At 36.3% G+C, this 22,163-nt stretch overlaps 3 protein-coding genes and 1 non-coding gene across 4 annotated transcripts; 2 read left to right on the plus strand and 2 right to left on the minus strand.

Moving 5' to 3' along the window:
* Positions 1-270: 270 nt before the first annotated feature.
* Positions 271-1,313, minus strand: LOC115995047 (protein RALF-like 34). The gene has a single exon (XM_031119457.1). It carries the CDS (start codon positions 1,076-1,078, stop codon positions 674-676), a length of 405 nt encoding a protein of 134 aa, XP_030975317.1. The 5' UTR covers positions 1,079-1,313; the 3' UTR covers positions 271-673.
* Positions 1,314-5,055: 3,742 nt separating this feature from the next.
* Positions 5,056-10,615, plus strand: LOC115950292. The gene is made up of 5 exons (XM_031067513.1): positions 5,056-5,484; positions 5,605-5,769; positions 7,387-8,498; positions 8,624-9,029; positions 9,437-10,615. Exons 1-5 carry the CDS (start codon positions 5,056-5,058, stop codon positions 10,613-10,615), a joined length of 3,291 nt encoding a protein of 1,096 aa, XP_030923373.1.
* Positions 10,616-11,881: 1,266 nt separating this feature from the next.
* TRNAR-UCU lies at positions 11,882-11,954 on the minus strand. The gene has a single exon. It is a non-coding gene; the product is annotated as a tRNA-Arg (tRNA).
* Positions 11,955-19,181: 7,227 nt separating this feature from the next.
* LOC115993561 (transcription factor HEC2-like) lies at positions 19,182-20,391 on the plus strand. The gene has a single exon (XM_031117500.1). It carries the CDS (start codon positions 19,479-19,481, stop codon positions 20,274-20,276), a length of 798 nt encoding a protein of 265 aa, XP_030973360.1. The 5' UTR covers positions 19,182-19,478; the 3' UTR covers positions 20,277-20,391.
* The last annotated feature ends 1,772 nt before the right edge of the window (positions 20,392-22,163 follow it).

Here is a 22,163-nt window from a genome sequence, read left to right on the forward strand (position 1 = left end):
ATACAGGTTGGGTCCTAGCAGGCGCACTGAGTAAATGCACTTCTGCCAGTCAATATTTCGTGATCCGTGAATGAATAAGATTGGCGACAGGGTTAAGTAAGTCGTTGGAGGGTGGTTAGGGCAGTTGAAGCCAGCTAAAGTGATGCTACATATAGTATTAATCACTTTCATGTGGGCACATAGATGTCATGATGTACTAGTCACTTTTGGCCGTCTAAGTAGCTAAAATAACACCTAATTAATTTCAAGTTACTCCCAATCCCCATCTGATAAATAAGCACAGCACAGATATGAGATATATTGACAAACTATAATAATCAAGCTCAACTCTTACAATGTAATTAGGCAAATGGGAAAAAAAAATACTAAACCAGGAGAATCCCTTTCATAACCAGGAATCAGACTAAAACAAATTCCCATAAAAACAAGAGTGCCTAGCATAAAATACAAATACTCAATACTTAATTAGCACCAAAGCGATGCCATTAAACAAGCTACATTACTACTCAATCTCAATTCTCAGCACAAACAGCCAAACTCACACAATTTTCCCACTCAACATAGGTAGAAGAAAATAATAAGCATTTTAATCTAACATATATAAAAACCTCGAAACGTAGGTGGTAATCCAACTCCAGGCTGAGATATACAGTACCTCTCTCTCTCTCTCTCCTCATCTCCGGCAGAGAGTGATTCTAGAGCAGCCTCTAGTGTAAGGGTGGACAGGGCCTGTGGCCTTGAAGCAATTGTGGGTGTAGTAAGATCTTCCAGAGCGAGGTGGGCATGGGATTCTATTGGCAGAGAGAGCACCGTACGAAATGTAGTACCTCATTCTGTTCCAGAACAGTGACCTACGACTCAGCCCACCCTCCATGCTGTTCTCATCCTCTTCCTCTTCATCTAGCTCGTCGCTGTCGTACGGTGATGACATTGTTGTGGTGGGCCACTCAAATGCCTCACTACTACTCATCAGATTCAAGCTCGAATCTTCAAGCTGAGCACCAACATAAGGACCCACGTTGACGAAAACGAGCAGAAAACAGAGGAAAAGAAGGTTTGAAGGAGATGGGTATGCCATGGATAAAGCGCAGAGAGAGAGAGAGAGAGAGAGAGAGAGAGAGCGAGAGCGAGAGTTGAAAGAGTAGTGGTGGGTTTTACCGTTTTAGTACTAGTTTAGTTTGTGATTTGAGTATCGGTTTCTATTGTAGTGAAGTGAGGAGGGTTTGAGAGCCATTCGTAAAAGGAGACAGTGAAAGAAGGGGACAAGGGGTCACATGCAGCTGTAATGGCCTAGAGAGAAAAGGTAGACAGATCATTGGGTTACAGCTGTGAATATTCAATGCATCAGATTGACGTGTTTGTACCTAGCTCTTAACCTCGTGCATTGTAAAAACCTTGCTCTTTTCTGCTCTGTCTCCCTCTATCTCGTCTCTCTGCTCTATTCGTAAATATGATCAGCTCAGCTATACTAATTAAGAGGACGTTTAATATGGTATTTTTAAGTAATATTTTTTAGTTTTTAAATAATATTATATATATTTTTACATATTTTTTATTTACATAAATTTTTAAAAAATATAAATAATATTATTAAAACAACATTGCTAACATACATATTGAGAGTTGAGAGGTGAGCGGTGTGATATTAAGGCCATTTGGGGGTTTCGGGTGGGTGGGGCCGTTATTTGCAGTAGTGCTGGTGACTGGTGAGTCGGCGAGAGATACAAATTTACTAAGGTTTTGAGATTTTCCTTTTCCTTTTACTTTTACTTGGTTGTAAAATAATCTTTTGACTGCTACTATTTTTTTTTTTTACTCTGCTCTAGCTGCAATAGAATTAGCGAATGAATAAAGACAAGAAGCTGAAGTTGATCGTACATACATTTGGCCAGGTGCTCCCAAATTGCGCTTCTTGTCGGATGGGCTCCGACTGAACATGAAAATGTCCCTTTTCTTTTGCTTTTATCATTATCTACGCTAATAAGTGGGTTTTTTCTTTTCTTCTTCTTTTTTTTTTTTCTCTCTCTTTCCTTTTCACCCTTTTATTAATGATTAATTAATTTAATTGTGTCCTACTATCATAGTAAATTTTACTTTACTTAATTAGTAACAGTCATTGAGTAAGATATTTAAGCTTTGTTTAGTTTATAAGACACTCATATTTCAACACTTTTCACTCAAATCTCCTCACTTAAACTCATAACTCAATTCTTATAACTCTAACTCAAAATTACTCATAACTCTACTCTTTGGTTTATTTGGTTGGAAATTCTTAATGGGTTTTCCAATTCTAAAACACAAATTTATGTCACTCACTTGGACCCATGAAAATTTATTGCTTAGTAGGTGCACAGAATGGCAAAAAGCCTACCCGCATCAAGTCTCTCTCTCCTCTTCATGCACAGCCATTCGCCCATTCTACAATACCTAGGCTCAGCTTCTCCACTCTCTCACCATTAAGTATCAACTCCTCAAACCCTCATTATGCCTCTCATTTTCTACCCAAGAAGATTGAAGGACTTTCAGAGGTTCCCCTCTCCTCTTTGATTTTGAAATCCGAAAACCCACACGAAGGAATTCCAAAGCCCAACTCCAAACACAACCTAGGTATCCCTATTTCCTTTTCATTATCACCTTCAACTTCTAAACCCCTCTCAGAAGTGTGGGTCTATTGAAGAAAAATTTGTCCACCTTTGTATTTTGCATATTCCTAAACATTTTCATGAATTTCAGTCTACATTTGATAATTTGTTCTTTTCAATCTCGTACATTCCTACATCTATCTTCAACAATCAAATGGTGTAAATTTGAGGCTGGATTTGAAAGTTTTTATGTCAGGTTTTTATTAATATGAAGATTGTAAGGTGTTGTTCAATTGGTGTTGTTATTAAGGTAGATCACATAATTAAAATCTCATACAAATAAAATTTAAGCTCTTATTTTGACCATGATCAACAGAAATCATGAAAAGTGAATCCACCAAGAACATCATAAACTCTATGATGGAAAGTGAGAAAGCAAAACATTTGTTAGAAATTCCCTCATGTGAAGCAGTAGAGAGAGATATGATCAAACACATGTATAGTTCAACAATCATAAAACCAGAAACAGCTTAGGAAAAAAAAAACCGAACCTAGATTCGTGAAGAACGGAGTAGATATGAGAAAATTTTTCTCACCTTTCGAAAACAAGAACAGAGCTCTAAAGTGAAAGAGTAGAGAGAAATGGGAGTGAATGAGAAAAATAAATATTTAGCGCATTACAAGCCTACAATACCAAACTTGTACCTAATCAGTATAGCCTAGCACTGCCAGCATCGAACATGGTTATGGGAAGAGGAAGCTGAACTAGCTAGGAGCAAGAAGAAGGTCAAGGATGTTCATCATGCTGATTTTATTGATGGCTCTTCCGAGAAAGGATACTCCCAGGAGTTTCAGAATACATGGGAAGCACCAAAAACACCCTTTAAAAGGAAACTGGTGGGGGAAATACCAGGGGCCTATGCCAAGGCTTTCGATTTTACAGATTTTCTGGATTCGGACGTGGATTCAAATGAGGAGATGGATGAGCTTCGTGAGGGTCTAGTGGCGGTTAAGCTAACTAGGGAAACCAAGCTCCGGATTAGGAAGCCGTGGTCAAACGCATTGATCATTAAGCTTTATGGCAGAAAGGTGGGATTTAGTTTTCTCCAAAACAAACTAAACCTCTTGTGGAAGCCAACTGGAAGACTTGACTATGTAGATTTAGGCGAAGAATTTTACTTAGTCAGATTTTCTCTGAAAGAAGATATGGAGGCTGTCCTAAAAAATGGACCGTGGTTCATTGGCGGCCACTTCTTATCCATTCGGCCATAGGAGCCCTTCCTTAAGCCTGCAAGTGCGAGCATTTCTTCCATAGCAATCTAGGTTCGACTACATAAGCTCCCTATGGAGCTATATGAATTTGATGTTCTACAACAGATAGAAGGAGCCATTGGAAAGGTGCTTAGGATGGACACCCACATAGCTTTGGAGGCCAAGGGTAGATACGCAAGGCTCTGTATCCAGGTCGATGTCAACAAGCCTCTTGTTAACACGATCCTTATAGGGAGATTTGAGCAGCTGGTGATATATAAAGGAATACACAAACTTTGCTTCTCTTGTGGAAGAATAGGACATATGAAAGAGTCATGCCCGTTCACCATTAGAGGTCCTAGTTCGCCGATGGAAGGTAAGCCGAAAAGTGAAGGAGCAGGGGATGGTACAACTCAGCCAGCCAAGACACGCGAGGTGCATGACACACATGGTACAATGCCAGCTAGTGGATTGCCGGAGGATTATGGTATAGGTACGGATGATGATAGGTACGGTCCTTGGATGTTAGTGACACGAAGAAAGGCTGGGCAGAGAAGGACAAATTATGTTAGTACGCATGCGGGTTTGGGGTCACAGCCACACGACAAGAGACAAGGACAGCTGGGTAGGCTGAAGGAGTGGGTGAATGGTATGGGCAATGTGTATAATGGGTCATTTGAAGTGGGCCGAGAGGACAACGTTAGCAAGGAAGGGGTTAGTGTGAGACCACATAACAGGTCCAGTGTTTTGGTCAAGGGTAAAAAAGAAATTGCGAGAACTAAAGCCACAAAGTGGAATGTAAAGGAAGACGTTGGAAGCTCTGGGAAGATTGTAGTCAACAATTCGCTGAAGTGGTCATCTCTTAATACCATTGGCGATAGGAAAAATCCTTGTGATCAATTCCAGTTTTCGGCAACTGGCAGTGCCGAAGTGGGAAAGCAGTCTTGGAAGCAGTCCGGTGACGGCGGACAGCGTAAGGATGGGAACGCTAACAACCACGAATCAGGATTGGGGGTGGAATCATAGCCCACGGTGGCAGGTTCAGGTGAGTGGTTAGAGGTTGCTCTCCCAAATATCACAAAACCCAATTTTGTGCAAGAAGAAACCAGAGGAGGCGTTCTTGGAGAAAAGGATGCTGACCGGCCACATCAACATCAAGCTCATTCAAACACTCATACCAATTCTGGGTTTCAACGCATAAGTTGTGATAAGGGAAACGGCTATGGGTGTTCTGGTACACATGTTGACTTTGTGCCTAGGAAAGGGGAAAACAGAGGAGATGTTGGAGATGATGGGATGGAATTGGAGGTGGGAAGTGAAGCTACTACCCCCTTTTGATGTGTTCTCAACCCTTTATCATCTGTTATCTATGAATATAATAGTGTGGAATTGTAGGGGCGCTTTGAAGCCCAACTTTCAGAGTCGTGTTAGGGAGCTTGTGAGGAATCATAATCTTGGTATAATGGTGGTCATGGAAACCCATATTGGGAGAGACAAAGCTAAGGAGATAACTGACCGTTTGACTTTTGACGGTGCTATTCACACGAAGACGATGGGCTTTGCTGGTGGCATTTGGCTACTTTGGAATTCAAATAGGGTGGAGGTTGTCCAGCTCACTAACACGAAGCAAGAGGTTCACGTGGAAGTCAAGGTATTACCTACAAACTTATCTTGGATTTTTATTGCTGTATATGCTAGTCCTAGATGTGTAGAGAGGCAGGTTTTGTAGGGAAATCTTTCCAAGGTTGCTGAGCTTTAAAACCTGCCTTAGGTTATAGCTGGGGATTTTAATGAACTCCTCATCGATGAGGATAAATTCGGGGGAAGGCCGGTTAGCATGGCCAGATCCCTTCTCTTTAAGGAGTGTCTTGATAAGTGTAATATGGTGGACATGGGGTTCAGTGAGCCAAAATATACTTGGACTAACAGAAGGGAGGTCAGTAGCCTTATTCAAGAGAGAATAGATAGGTTCTTCATGAATCCTAGTTGGTGTCTGCTCTACCCAGATGCTAAAGTATCCCATCTCACAAGGTGCCATTCGGATCATTACCTTGTGTTAATGGAAACATAGCCTAGGGGGCAAATGTTTCTTAATAGGCCTTTTAAATTTCAAAGTTTTTGGTTATCTGATCCCTCTTTTCCCTCTGTTGTGAACCAGGCTTGGAGACGGCCAAGGAAACTTATGGAAGTAATTAACACCTTCGCTAAACAAGCTACCATGTGGAATAAAAATCACTTCGGTAATATTTTTCATAAAAAGAAGAGAATCATGGCTCGATTAAATGGTGTGAGAGTACTTTTTTTGTAGCACTCAAGCCCAAGGATCCTGGGCCGAGTAGTTGTAGTTTGGTGGACCGGGTTTTGATTCACCACAACTAAAAGGCTGTTTAAGAATCAAGTGGTGCACAGGTCATGCTTCCTACAATACATAAAAACTAACAAACAAGGATATTTGTATCGAACAACAATCAAAACAGCAAAGTAATGCAAAGCAAACGGTAAAAAGAAAGCACAAAGTAATGGTTAGGGATCCTAAAATCAATAGGAAATATTTCATTGAATTTTCTTTGTTATGATTACAGTGTGCTCACTAAGACGTGATACAAGGCTCAAGCAAACTCAAAAATTACAGTCTTAGATGGTTATTCAAACCTCTATGACTTGCAAAATTTGATTCTTTTTTAATCTGAGTATGTGCTATAGTGGCTTTTTCTAGGATACCGGGAAGTAATTTTACTAGTTTCTCTAAGTTTTCTTTTCGATAGAACTTTCTCAATGATTCTATTACCAAACTTTTTTCTCCCCCTTTCTCACAATCCCTTCCCCCCTTTTTATAGTGTTATTCTGGAGTCTCAAAGGAACTATTGATTCCCCTGTTTTGCCCCCTAGGTACCAGAGTATGTGTTGTGCCTATCGCCCAGAAGGTTCAGTTTCCCTGTTCTTCATTCTTTCCTTCCTTTTAGTTTTGTTTCTTTGAAAGTCCATGGCTGACTACCTATTTTGGAGTATGCTGAGGTCACGTTCTTCACGGTCCAGCTTTTGGCTGTCCTTCTTCTTTATCTTTTTTCTCAAATGGGCGGAATCTCATTCTGCTGGTTTGAAAGTCTTTCGCTGCTACTCCCTTTTTTATACTTCTTCATTCTGATTCCCCAAGATGCTACCCACTTGCGCTATGAGAAGTCGCTGAGTTTTTCTCTTCTTTTTCTTGCTGGGTCACTTGACACTTGAGAAGGACGTGCCCTCTCCTCTGTTTCTTGTGTTCCTTTTTGTCTTTTTCTTTTGAACTGTCTTAATCTTTTCTTGACTGTATTTACACGCCTAGGGGGTCTCGAGCCTTTTGGCAGTCTCTGAGGATCCCGGCTCAGTTTTCTTCTTCAATCCTCTGACATGGGCTTCTTTTCTTTTTCTTTCTTCTTTCCTCATAAGCTTCTGGGCTTGCCCTTTTTCTTCTTGATGTTTTTTTGGGCTTCAAGCCTCTTGGGCTTACCATTTCTTCTCTTTTCCATGGCCCCTTGTGCTTATTTCTTTGGGCTTGGGTATTGTGACTTTTTAGACCTCAACAGATGGTGTTCAAAGGGTTTTGTCTTCGGACCCTTCTGCATCTCTAGTAAGCCTTGAGAATCATCTTATCAAAGAGTTGGATGTTGTTTTGGGGCAAGAAAAGGATCTGTGGGCGCTTAAATCTAGAATAAACTTGATGGTCTTGGGGGATAGGAATACTTCTTTCTACCATGTATCTGTGATTGCCCGAAGGAAGCATAATCTCATTACTGCAATTAAGAATGAAGTAGGGGACTGGTTAACTGAGGAGAGGGAAGTTGCTGCCCATATCAGGGAGGGTTTCATGAAACTTTATAGCACCAGCCAGGAGGCAGCAATTGGAGATATAAAGCTTAATCAAAACTGGCAAGTTAAACTTACAGATGTTGAGAAGGAAAGCATAAGCCATATGGTGACAGATGAGGAAATATTCACAGTTATCTGGTCTCTTAAAGCTTTTAAAGCCCCTGGGCCTGATGGGTTACATGCCGGGTTCTTTCAAATGTTTTGGCACTTAGTGGGAGGATCGGTCAGAGAAGAAGTGAAGTCTGTGTTTAGGGAAAGAAACAGTCCGGACTACTTGAATAAAACCAATATTGTACTCATTCCGAAGAATCAAGGGCCTGAATCCATTAGCAACTTCAGACCCATTAGCCTTTGTAACTCGGTTTACAAGATTGTTTCCAAAATCATAGTTAGCAGAATCAGACCGTTTCTGGATCAGCTTATTTATCCGACTCAAGCGGCCTTTGTGCCAGGAAGAAGGTGGGTGGATAATGCAATCGTTGTTCAGGAGATAATTCATACTATGGGGAAAGCTAAGGGAAATGTGGGATATATGGCGTTCAAGATTGATTTAGAAAAGACCTATGACAAACTTGAATGGAGCTTCATAAAGAGTATGCTGAGTAGATTCAATTTCCCGGAAAATCTTATCGAGCTTATGATGAGTTGCATATCATCAGTATCTACATCTATTTTGTTTAATGGAGGAAGCCTTGATTCCTTTCTGCCTACCAGAGGCATAAGGCAGGGGATCCATTGTCCCCTTACACATTCATCTTCTGCATGGAGCTATTGGGCCAACTTATTCAAGAAAAATGTGAAGCTAAAGTTTGGTGTCCGGTAAGAGCTTCTAGGAGCGGCCCCTCTTTCTCTCATTTGTTCTTTGCGGATGACTTAATGCTTTTTGCTAAGGCCAATGCTGAAAATTGTGTAGCCATTAGTGAAGTGCTTGACAACTTTTGCAGTCTATTCGAGCAATCAGTGAGTGAAGCCAAGTCTAGGGTCTGTTTCTCTCCAAACATCGACCCTAGTGACAAAGAAGCCCTTAGTGACATCCTTGGCTTCCAACAGACGGAGTGTTTGGGGAAATACTTAGGCTTTCCTATCAAGCACAAAGGAAACAGCGGTCAAGATTTCAACTTTGTTTTAGATAGAGTGAAGAGCAAGTTGGCGGGGTGGAAGGCTAATCTTCTATCTATGGCAGGAAGGGTGGTTCTAGTTCAAGCATCTTCATCAGCTATTCCAGCCTACATTATGCAAAGCAACCAGCTGCCTGCAAGAGTCTTGGAAGGCATTGATAGGGTGAACAGAAACTTCTTATGGGGTTCAGATGAGAGCAAGGGGAAAATGCACTGGGTAGGGTGGCAAAAGGTAACCAGACCAAAGGAAGAAAGGGGCTTGGGTCTACAAATAGCAAAAGGAAGAAATATGGCTCTCTTGGCAAAATTGGATTGGAGATTTCATTCCGAGACTAAAGCTCCTTGGGCTAAAGTTCTTAGGCATAAATACTGCAATCATCAAAAACTAAGTTACAGAAATGCTAGAAGCCTGCCAAGTTCCAGAATTTGGAAAGCTTAAAGAAAGGTGAAGAGACTTTTAGGAAGGGAATTAGATGGCTGCCTAGCTCTGAAAGCAAGCTTGATTTTTGGAATAATAGTTGGTCTACTCTTGGTCCATTGAGGAATACTATTCATGGTCCATAAACTTGAGAATCTTCGAAGTTAAAATTCAAGGATGTTGTAGACAGTGCAGGCATCTAGAATTGGAATATTCTGCAGATGGTTCTTCCTTATGAGATCATTAATGAGCTTAAAGCTACGCCCATTCCTCTAATTACCAGAGTGGAGGACAAATTAGCATGGAAATTCTCGCCAAGAGGAGGTTTTGATCTCAAGAGTGCTTATCTTCTAACCATTGATTCCAGAGGGGATGCTCCTTTCAAAGGCAATTGGATCTGGAAATTAAAGACCATGCCAAGAATTCAAGCTTTTTTATGGAAGTGTATGCATAATAGTATCAAAGTGAATCATTGTTTGATGGCTAAAGGAGTTCAGGTTGAGGCCGTTGGTCCTCGTTGCCACACAGAAGCAGAGTCCATCCTTCATGCCTTGCGTGATTGCCCTATAAGCAAGAGGATATGGCTGCAGCTAGGTAGACAGACATCAAACTCCTTCTTTTCTAACCATAATTTGCAGGAATGGCTTAGTTTGAATGCTAAATCAGATCAACATCACAGCTCAAGTCATGTTCACTGGTTCCAGGTTTATCATTTTGCTATTTGGATGATTTGGATAGATAGGAACCAACATGTGTTTAGGAATAAAACTCTAAATCCGAATTTGGCTAAAGTAATCTTGGACCGTGCATTGGAGTTTGGTTTTTGTGCTTGCAATCATCTAGCCACTAAAAGGATGATCTTGAAGAGTGTAAAATGGGAGAAGCCGAGGAATGGTTGGTTGACTCTTAACACGAATGGGTCGGCAACAGGAAACTCTGGGCTGGCTGGTGGAGGTGGTTTAATTAGAGATGGTAATGGCAATTGGATAATCGGATTTGTAAGGAAGATCGGCACTGCTACCAACTTTTTGGTGGAGTTATGGGCTCTCCGGGACGGCCTTCTTCTTTGTCTGCAAATTCAAGCCCAAGCTGTCTGTATTGAGTTGGATGCAAAAGCCGTGGTGGATGCCTTCAATTCCCAAAGCTGCACGAATACTATCATATCCTCTATTATGAAAGATTGCAAGCACTTAGTTACTCAGATCCCCCAAGCAAGAGTCAGGCATGTCTACAGAGAAGCCAACAGATGTGCAAACTTCTTAGCTAAGCTAGGCACAACCCTTGAGAATGATTTTTCTATTTTTTCTAGTCTACCTGTGGATTTGCTTACTATTTTGGAGGCTGATGTTTATGGCCGGTCTGTAAACAAGCTTTGTCCTGATATTTTGGTTGCTGGTTAGTTTTATTATGTATTCCTTTTCTACCAAAAAAAGAATGAGAAAAATAAGGGAAAAACATTAAAGCTGAAAGTGAACAGTGCCATATGACTGTTGGTGCCCATTACTTCTCTGGCATTTAATGTGACTAGACATACAGGTGGGACCCACTTGGCTCTAAAGAATTACAAGATTGCCATCAAATCTCATAACTCAAGATCTAGAAACTCCTAAAAACTGTTTTCATTTTCATTCACTCTAACTCTTTTTTTTTTTAGTTACGAATGATGGAAAGTAAGAAAGTAAAACAAAGCCAAATAAGCAGTGGTGTGGGTCCCAGCAAAAGTGAGTGATGAAAACCTTGCAAACCAAACATGGCGTTAGGTTTCAAATTTTTAATTGGTGTTTTGAGTTAAATGATAAAGTCTAATTAGAATGAAATAGACCTAAAAATTGAAATTTTATCTCATTTATCAAAAATAAATTAAAAAAAAAAAAAAAAAAAAAAAAAAAAAAAAAAACATTGCATCTCAGCGTACCATCCACCCAGCAGGACTATCAAGGGTTTTTTTTTTTTTTTTTTTAAAATATTGTAAAGAGGAATGAATTAGTAAATTAATAGAACTAGAGTTGGGCCGAAGACTCTTATAACACACACCCAAATTGTCATAATAAAACTCTTAAGGGTTGAGAACTTGGCATATGAACTTTGGATTCAACAAATCATGGTATTCTCTAAAAAGTTTTATTGAAATAGAGAGCAAAATTACAACAGAGAAACATCATCAAGCTAGGTTTGATCCTTTAAAATTACATTAACATAAGTGAGCAGTAGGGGCCGAACCAAGGACAAATCATCCAGCAAAATTTTTATCTGTATTTGTGAGAATAACAGAATTTTTATCTGGGGGATTTTTCAAGCCACGGAAATCGATATTGACCCAATACACACACAATGGGTCCAACTGTTTGGACAAAAACTTGTTGAGCAAGGGAAACGAAGGATAGGAGTTTATTGGACCGAGTAGTTGCCATGAAGGCCCCCCCCAAATATTGGGCCGAGTTTTATTTGCAGTGCAATCTAGCTCGATTGACGTTCTCAGTTAATGATTTGAGGCTGAGCTGGGTAATTTATTTTTTGCATGGTTGTTGAATTGGGTAAACCTGATCTCAGCCCAAATGCTTTAAGACGGGCTTAACACTGGGCCGAAGTGTTGGCATAGTAATTCTTCATCCAGGTGTAGCAATCAGAATTCGAGTAAAAAAATAAAAAAGGTAGGAGAAAGAGGACACGCCTGGTGGGACTCGAACCCACAATCGTCTGATTAGAAGTCAGACGCCTTATCCATTAGGCCACAGGCGCTTGCTTGCCCGACGTATTTAATTATTTTTATTATTACTTTTGTCTTTTAGTCTTATGAATGATCGATAGTAATTGGGTCAAAACGAAATAATGGATACTAGCCCCAGGCCGAAAGTGGATCTGACTATCATGTGCGTCATGTTGGGCTAGCCTTTATTTATTTATTTATTTTTCAAATTTGAAATAGGGAAAAAAAAAATCCAAATAATAACAAATTATCTTATTATCTTCTGATTTTGCTCATCTATTTTAAGTTGGAAAATGTTTTTTGCAACTTGGTGTTGTAAGAATTTTTATGCAATCCACTAGATGGTGGTTTTTTTTATTAAATCATTCATACGTCATATGACTTTTTTAATGAATCGTGTATGATGTAACTTACTTAAATAATACATATAAATGCTTTTTTTTTACTCCATGTATTAGATTGCATAAAAATTCTTACAACCAAGTTACATAAAAACCTTGCTCTTTTAAGTTGAGTTTATATTAATTATAATAATTCTGAGTTCATCATTATCATTTAATCTAGTACCTATAAAATCAAGTTGCTACATCATAGAATATTGGCTTGTTTTTAATGGCCAATCCAAAATAATATAAGTAAAATAAATAAATTTTCTTAGCTGAAGCTCGTTTCCTATTGGATTCCACCTAGAACCTACTAGAATTTTATTGAAATATTCACAAGTAAGTTGTGTGGTTAGTTGAATACTAAAGTTTCACACTAATAAATACTAATAAGAAGAATGACAGGTTATTTATTTTTTTTTTTTTTTAGAATACTAATTATTTTTAACATACATACGAGAAGTGATTAATTAATATAACATAATAGGAACTAAAGATTTGAAATAAGTTTTAATTTTAAGCCATTTATCATACATTTACCTTAAAATTACCAAAAACTATATTTTTTTTATATCATTACTCTACAAATAAGTTATCGAAAATTACAAGATATATCCAAACAGAAACTATGTGAAATGGTTTCTACAAGTGAGAATGAGTCTTTCTCAAGGTTTCGAAGTTGTTTTGACAGCATAAAAAGACATAGGTACAAGCAATCTTTACTATCATGCCATATGGAACAACTTTCCATTAGCTACGTACGTTTCCCTCTGTTTCTGCTGAGAAATCCTTGTCTTTTTTTAAAATAACCCATTTGAGTTTTACTTTGCCGTCGGAATCTCCAACGGAAATTCAATCGACAACGTCTATATCAATATGTCATGTGTCTCATGCTTATCAGTGCCGCCACGGCTTTATTAGAGATCATGACAACTATTGCTACAGAGGCATAGACTCAATCATGTCTTTTGATTAATTATCACGATTTATTCGAACCATTGTGGTCCATTTTTCTCTTGCTCTCATTGTCATAGATTCCGTCCTATATGCATGGATGGCAGAACAGAAAGATCTAGGCGTTGTCTGCGTATTATTAGTCCAATCTAAGTTATTAACTCCATCCTTAGCAACTTCAACTATTTTATCATCCAATGGTCCAAAGCTATGTGAATTAATTCCATGAGCTTTAAATTTGGGAGTTAGCTAGCTCTGCACCGTGTGTACATTCGTTGAAAGCGCGTAGATGAAGCACTTGCCATTTTAGTGCAACATGGAGTTGAAAGTTTTTTAGACTCCGTGCACCGTCCCAATTCAAAAGTTCTTATTGTCAACGAATACGGTTTCAAAGCTGTGTCATGCTTACTTTTGCTGATGAAAAAGTAGCTTTAGCCATGATCGATGATGATAGCATGAAAACCAAAGCAAAAGGCAATCTGATTGCGTAGTAATGGTAAAATTAAATGCAATCCAGAAACCCAGACAATCAGAAAGGTTGCATTATCATTGTTTTGTGCATTTTAGGTAAAAGTAAAACTAACCAATTTGGTTGAAGACTAAGGAATTGGGATTTGCTTGTATATGATGAGGAAAAAAAACTGGGACCACCCTCTGAGCTCTGCAATTATCTCTTCATTGTGCTTTCTCATTATTATTTATATTATCTCTACAAGTTAATGTTTTCTTTCATTTTCAAATGGGTCCCTTAGCAGTCTGGGTAAACGTATGTTCATTTACAGAGCATATATACCTGCTATTTAGATAATGGAAAAAAACAAAGCCTCACTGTTCATCTACCAAATGTACAAACCCGAGTGGCATAATACAATCATAAAGCCCCCATTTTTCGTTTAGCAAAAAAAAAAAAAATACCAGTTGCCTTTATGTTAATTCTATATATATATATATGGTGAAAAGATTGAATGATATCTGATCTTAGCTTCTAGTGCAAGCGAAAATGCTTCCAAGTTGTCTAGTACTTTCTGTTCAGCACCTTTTAGTACCCTAAAAAGAAAAAATTGTCTAATACTAGTCGGTAACTGTAAGGACACAATTTGTAACGACCCATAATAATGTTGGGTTCGCACGTAAATAGGTCCAAACAATATCATTTATAGAGCGTGGGTTTGAAAGGTTAGGCCTTGGTCACAAGACAGTGGTTTTCCGTGGTGTTCATACATAATTAAATCGTGTTCGTTCTAAGAGTCTTTCTCCTGGAGGTGGGCTGGGAGGCTCTGGTTTTTGGCCATTTTTCTCAGCCACTCTCCCGGATTGCTTGTTCCTCTCTTTATATTAGGCTGTATTCCTTATCCTTCGTCCACGTGTAGGATCGACTTTTTCAAGACTGATACTTGTCCCATCAGCCCATACCCAAAGTGGTTGGGGGTGGTTGTAAAAGTTGATGAGCATGGCTCTGTTAGGTGCAGAATGCTTTATTGCAGTTCTGACAGCCTTTTACTCGTGTTGTTCTGCACTGTGATCACTCTTCCTTTTAGGGGCATTTATGGAATGCCGAGCAGGAGCTCGTCCTCGGCCATTTCCTTAGACCGTCCTCGACTCTCATGGTGCGTCCTATGCCCTGTATCTCCTCGGCGCAGGCCTTGGGCCTTAACATGAAATAGGTTGGGGTCACAAACTCTCTGGCCTCACAGTAACCATCCTTTTATAATTTGGAAAAAAAAAATTCATATTTTTACTCATTCAATATTTACATCACTTGAAAAATTTTAATTGTGGATTACAATTTTGAAAATTCCCACTATTTGATTAATTTTTTTTTTCATTATTAACAATCTCACTCTTGAATTACAAATGCTCATTGATTGTAACACACACACACACACACACACACACACACACACATATATATATATAAGCCAAGATTAATTAAGTTACACTTTAATGTTATTTTTGTCAATATTGTACCACTTAACTTTCTATTATATGAACATTTTCAAGATCCCATCACTACTTGATTACATTACCTTTTTATTCTTTTCATTCGCAAGATATAATCATAATCAAATATCAATAACTATTTCATCCTTAAAATATTTAAATTTCAAGATTTTTGTATTTTAGAATTATACATAAAACATGTATTTGTTGATCGAATAGCAAATAACATTTGATTGACAATATATATATATATATATATATATGTAATTCAAGATTAAGTTAAACCTAGTGTAGCTCTCTCTTAATGTTACACCAATAAATAACTTTTATTGTACCAATATTCATAAATACTACCATTAGATAACATTTTTTTTTCTTTTTATGTTTTAACACAAATTTGTTGTCAATTAGATAAAGTTTACTTTCTTCATTAGGCTTTTGCCCATTGCAAAAAATTCCCCCAATAATCCATAAAACTCATATTTTGTATATAATTTCAAAGTTGAAAACAAGTGAACTTTAACCTTTTGTAGATGAGATAATTATTACTCATTGGTTGTCTTGATATTATGCATGTATATTGGGTGTAACTCTCTGTTAATGTTATATACCTCATAATTTTTTTTTTTGTATTAATATTTTAAAACCACACTATTGGATTAAATGTTTTTTATATTCTCAACATATATGTGAAATTTCTTATCAATTAGATGTTATTTACTTTCTTCATTGGGCTTTTGCCATTGTGGAAAATTCTCTATTAATCCATATAACTCATGTTTTGTATTTAATTTTGAAAGTTTCGAAAAATTGGCATTTAAACCATTTGCAGATGAGATAGACATTACTCTTTAATTGCCTTGATATTTTGCATGTATGTAGAATGTGAGGAGACCATATAATCCAATGTTAGATTTGTTAATAAGCACATTCAATATACAACTATTGAATAATATAACATTAATGAAAATTACACACAGTGCAACTATATAAATTATATAAATAATTCTAAAATATATATATATATAAATACAATGAGCTTAATAAAGTCATATTTTTATGTACAATAAACTAGATAATTTATTTATTTATTTTGTATTATCTTTAAATTTTGAAAACCTAAAAAATATAAAAAGAAATATAATAAAATGATAGATTTGTCAAAATAAACATCTAATAAAAAATAATTGATTAATGGATCACTAGCAAATGTTATACTAGATATAATAGTGTCAAATATGTATTATACATATTTGAGATGATAAAGTGGTGCACCCATAATGAAACATAGTGAAAGATACCCCATTAAAAACAATTGCATATCTTTTAAATAATTTTTTTATTATTTATAATTAAATAGTTACAACCATAAAGGAGAGGGATTCAAACCCTGCTCTCGTCAGACGATGATAGAGTCATGATTTGAGTTTGGAGGCAAAGATTTATAACTAATATTTATGTCTCCATACATTTGTGAACATACATAAATGCACACACATACATACATATATATATATATATTGATATTTTAATGTTATAAAACTTATAAAATTATATATTTTATAAATTCTTAATGTTAAGAAACATGATAAAATAGGGGGATTTTTTTTCTTCTACAGTTTTAATTAAGTCTTACACATGTGTGTGTATATATATATGTTTAAGTAAAACATTAAAAAAAAATGAAAAAAAAAAAAAAACTACTCTTATGTAATAGGAACTCTTTTGTTGTTATCATAATAATCTATTGTATGTAAGATTCACATTTTAAGATGACGTTCATTTTTAATCTGCACTTGTCATAGTATGAAGCCCTTCTGATCTGATCTGGTGGTCATCATAGAGAATTCATTCACATTACATGAGCCTTCCTTAAATTTTTAAAAATAATTAATTAATTAATTAATTTTGGACAGTAATAATCATATTTAAAATGCTGCAAATTCACTTGCCTGCTTTTATATTTTTCGCATTGATCAGCTGTCTTGAAACATACTGTCGTGAAACATTTTCAAAAGATTTCCATACTGTCGTGAAGCATTTTCGTGAAAACTGAAAAGCCGGTTCAAGAATGCCAAGTTTGTGTACCAGTATACTTTAGCAATAAATTTATGATCAGTACAAAATTATTACCGCAGTAACTGACTTTTTCTTCTTTCTTCTTCTTCTTTTCTCTGAATTCATTTTCTAACTTATATAGCAGAAGGGTCATTTTTTTGTTAAGTGGGGAGGGGTGAGGATTGGGTTTGAGCAATCAGCATCACTGCCAGCTCCTAATCTACATCGAAAAGCGTGCCGATGGAGCAGTAGTAAGATCAAATAGCAAGCCATCATGAAGCTCTACTTACTGTATACTAGGTCCCCTACTCACTTCACTCTAGATTATTTAAAAAAAATATTATATCAGATAAAGCCACTGACACACCAGAATATGTTACCACCGGCACCACCAGCTTCCTCATGATATGAGTTGCACCGGCAGCTAAACAAGAATAATTTTGCCTGCGTTTTGTATTAGCTTATAAGTAACTTTTTTGCTTTTTGATTTTTATATATTGCATTTTGAGTCTTTTTTTTTTTTCTTTTTTTTTTTTTCTCATATTTTCAAAGTATGAATATGCTTTACTCACATCTTTTTCATAAATTTATCATTATTTTTTGATAAAATTTTTCTTCAAACTAGTTTGGAAAAAAACTTTTCAAACTTCTCATATATCTTTTTTTTTTTTTTTTTTAATGAATTTTGAAAATCTAACTGTTGAATTTCATGTTTCTTATATTCTTAACATGCATATCAAATTTCAATTTGAATATTATATACTATTCGATCAATAAACTTATTTTGTATACACAATTTTAGATCATAAAAATTTAAAATTTTAATATTTGTTTGATAAGATAGCAATTGATCTTTGATCTTCTTGAAATTTTACATGCATGAAGAATATAATAAGAACATGCAATCTAACGATTAGATTTTCAAAATTCACACTCAATATAGAGATATATGAGATGTTTGTAGAGTTTCTTGGAAGAAACTTTGTTCTTATTTTTCTATCTTCTACCTTTGGATCACTTCAATAAATTAAAAAATTGGATATATACGTTTGGTTGCACGAAAGGAAAGAAAAAATAAATTATCAAGGAAAGAAAAAGAGAAAGGAAATGAAAAATAAATTCTCTTTCTCTTTATGCGTTTGAATGTAAGAAAGAAAAGAGAGGAAACAAATTATTTCCCTTTTTTGGTTTTTAAATAGCTTAGAAAGATTTTTTTTTTTATTATATACTTTTATTCCCTTAAATTAATGTATGATTTGAAAAAAAAAAAATAACAGAAAGGCATATTGATAATTTTATAATAAAAATTTAAAATAACCCCAAAACTCCTCTTTTTACTTCTCTTCTCTTCCTTTTTTTTTTCCCCTTTCTCTCAACTTCCTAACCAAATAAGGAAAATTACTTCTTTCTCTCCTTTTCTTTTCCTTTCTATCTCCTTCCCCCAAATCCAAAACATATATAGCGTAAATGTTTTGGGGAAGGAAGATTCTTCTTCTGACAGATTTCATGTGACAGTGGGGTTCCGAGGCCATTTTATTTTTCTTTTTTAATCAGAAAGTATAAAATTTGAAGGCAAAGCAAATACAAAATTTCAGTCAAAAAGAATCATAACTTTGAAAGAGAAATGGTTCATGCATGCACCTTCATTGAAACATACCTTTAATCTAAGCCCTCCAATTAGTCGACCTAGCTAATTCAAAATCTGCCATTGATACCATATCCATGCAACATTGACCTTTAAATTGAGCTCTAGATCAGATGGTTGAGACAATACTTAGAGGTCTCCCCACAACGATGTGTGGTCTTTATCAGAGGCCATAAATACATTCATAAATGAGTTGAGATTTTTTCTTCCATACGTTTCCAAAGATTAAAATATTAAGTCTCCCCCTCCCTCTCCCCCTTAAAGTTTTCAAAAAAGATTAAAATATTAAGTCACTAGTTGTTATATAAATAAAGTCCCTCTCTCCCACTTACAGTGAGCCTGCTATAGCATTGGTGGTCGGTTCTAGAGATAATTCTACAGTTTCTATCACTATTTTATTCTCTCTCAACTTTCTTATCTCACTCTGATAATACTAAAACCCTATAAGACTCTTCCACTCCACTGTCTCCTCCTCCATACCTCTGTTGCTCTGTGACTTTATACCTTTCTTTCTCTGTCTCTGTCTCTCTTCTATTGGGGTGCGAGCGTTAATAAAAGGGTGTGTGAGCAACAATATGGATGGTGACATGCTAAAATCATTAACAGATCAGGATCACATGGACGTGATGACAATGATGATGCAAATGGAAAAGCTTCCTGAATTCTGTGACCCTTTCCATAACACTCCCATTCCTACATACCCAGAAATCGAATTCACCAGTGGAAGCACTAGTAACATTGCCACCACCACACCACCCATACTCCATAACCCAAATGTAGCCCCTGTCCCACACACATTGATAAACCCAAGTTCCTCCATACCATTAATGGGCACTCCAATTCAGGACCCCATGACACCATCTCTTCAACCCCATGTGATGTCAGGAAGATTCAGGTTTAATAATGTTGGTGCATTATCAGTTGCAAACTCATATGAGAAGAAGAACTCAGTGGCAGCAATGAGAGAGATGATTTTCCGGATAGCTGCGATGCAACCTATTCACGTAGACCCGGAATCAATCAAGCCACCTAAGCGGAGGAACGTGAAGATTTCAAAGGATCCACAGAGCGTGGCAGCGAGGCATAGGAGGGAAAGGATTAGTGAGAGGATAAGGATACTGCAAAGGCTTGTTCCTGGTGGGTCTAAAATGGACACGGCTTCGATGTTGGATGAGGCTATACATTACATGAAGTTCTTGAAGAAACAAGTGCAAAAGTTGGAACAAGCCGAGGCTAATAGGACAATCAATGGAGTTGGTTTACCTGCAGTTGGGATGACGAGAGGTAGTGTGAATTACGCTACTTTGATGAAGGCTTACCAGCGGCCAGGCTGCTCAAATGGTGGGGTCTATGCAGATCTAATGTCTTGGTGAGAGCAGGGTGAGAGTACTATTGATAGATGCATGTATGGTGTAGAAGTGATAGTATTGATCTATAGGTGGGATTTAACAACTTTGACGTAATGAATGTTTAAATTGTTGTTTTAATGATCGGTCATATGTTAATTTATAAGTTTTATATGGTAAAATTGTGGTATCCTTAGTATTACTCAACTACATCATACGTGAATTGTTATGAAAATTAATAAATAGAAGAAAAAAAAAGTAGTATATACATGCTAACTATACATAAGAAAATGGCTTAATATATTTCAACAATGCTCTTAGCCTATGTTTGGATGTCAGGAAAGGAATAAAGTAGTTGGAGGTTTTTTGTGATAATTCCATTTAACAATAATGGGATAGGAGGATTGGAATCCTGAGTCTTTATTATTATATATATTATGATTCATGAGACTTAAATTAATTGTAAATTCATGTACTTGTAGAATTAATAAATTAACAATATGTTAGTTTTAAAAAACCAATTATTTTCTAGTAATTTATACATTAGGTTTATTGTAACATAAAATCTTAGTATAAAAAAATATAGTTAAAATTGTTGTCTTGCTTCCACTTTTTCTATTTATTTCTTTCAATCACCCAACAACATTAACATGATATTAAAGACAAAATTGATCTTAGCCAAGTCGTTAGTGGTACACTCATGGTCGCTCCAAGGGCTTATAAACCATGAGTGAGGCGCATCTCTTGCCGATGTGGGACTAGGGTGTCACAGGGTCAAAGCACCCCAAAAATCCCAAACCCCACACTTGGTATTGAGAACAAAACTGTGTGGGCTTAGCTCCCCAAAGCGGACAAACTGCTAATGGCGGGAAATAACCCCACAGCAATAATTCTAGTGTGTTTTTTTTTTTTTTTTAAGATAATTATAATATGTTACTAATTCTGTTATGTTAATTCCTTCTTCTTAGATTTCTAAATACTTTGTGTATGCGAAAATATTTATATCTCAAAAGTCAAAATTCGTTTTTAAAGACTTATCAATTGTGGGTTAAAGTGTACGTGTCGTGGAAAATAACTTTTTTTTTCCTCAAATACATTGAAGTAAAAAAAAAATACTTTTACCGAATTTGACTGTTTGGAAATATCATGAACCTTTCATACATTATTGGATGAAGAGGAGGGTGTGACCTGAGAGAAGAAGCAAAAACAAACAAATATCTAGACAAAATTACAAATTATACCTTCATTTTTAACATGTTTTCAATTTAGTCATTTAATTTTTATTTTTATTTTTTAAAATAGTCTATTAAATTTAACCATTTTCAAGGTAATCCTTCTGTCCAAATCCTTCCAAATTGCATTGTTAGGCCCTCCCAACCGACTTCGTGCGTGTAGGTTTTTCTAAGATTCCAAATTAAAAACAAACAAACAAAAACAATAATACCTTCCAAAATTAATTCACCAAAAATGAAATTAAATCTAAACTCAACCCATGTTTTCATCTATAATAAGTTCTTTGTTTAGGTTGGTAAACCGTGAACAAAATGTATTTTGTAAATGGTTTAAGTAGTTTATTTCTAAAGAAAAGATTGTTGCCAAGTTCTGTACTTTAGTGTCAAGTTTTTGGATTTTTGACACATTTTTTATCAAAAGAGATTGCACAATTAATCAACAAAAAACAACGACGCGAAAATAGGATTTTTAGAGAAAGAGAAACATTGTTTGCTCAGCTATGCTTTATATATAATTAATTTTATCTCAATATATTTTCACCATACTAGAGGCATTCAAGTAAATCTAAAGATCAGTTGATTAAGAAGCTGAAGTCATAGTTCCAATCATAAACTTGGTATTATGAATCAAATCTTCAAGAGGTTCTTAGAGCCAGTCGGAGGTTCCAGTTGTGATTGCAAG

The sequence above is a fragment of the Quercus lobata genome, chromosome 6 (genome assembly GCF_001633185.2).
Source record: "Quercus lobata isolate SW786 chromosome 6, ValleyOak3.0 Primary Assembly, whole genome shotgun sequence".
Classification (NCBI taxonomy): Eukaryota; Viridiplantae; Streptophyta; class Magnoliopsida; order Fagales; family Fagaceae; genus Quercus; species Quercus lobata.

What these genes read in the sequence shown, in the direction of transcription:
- LOC115993561 (XM_031117500.1), top strand. Translation starts at nt 19,479, where the DNA reads ATGGATGGTGACATGCTAAAATCATTAACAGATCAGGATCACATGGAC.
- LOC115950292 (XM_031067513.1), top strand. Translation starts at nt 5,056, where the DNA reads ATGGGTGTTCTGGTACACATGTTGACTTTGTGCCTAGGAAAGGGGAAA. An exon ending in AAGCTAAAGTTTGGTGTCCG is followed by an intron (nt 8,499 to 8,623) that starts GTAAGAGCTTCT and finishes CAACTTTTGCAG; the next exon opens with TCTATTCGAGCAATCAGTGA. An exon ending in ACTGGGTAGGGTGGCAAAAG is followed by an intron (nt 9,030 to 9,436) that starts GTAACCAGACCA and finishes AATATTCTGCAG; the next exon opens with ATGGTTCTTCCTTATGAGAT.
- LOC115995047 (XM_031119457.1), bottom strand. Translation starts at nt 1,078, where the DNA reads ATGGCATACCCATCTCCTTCAAACCTTCTTTTCCTCTGTTTTCTGCTC.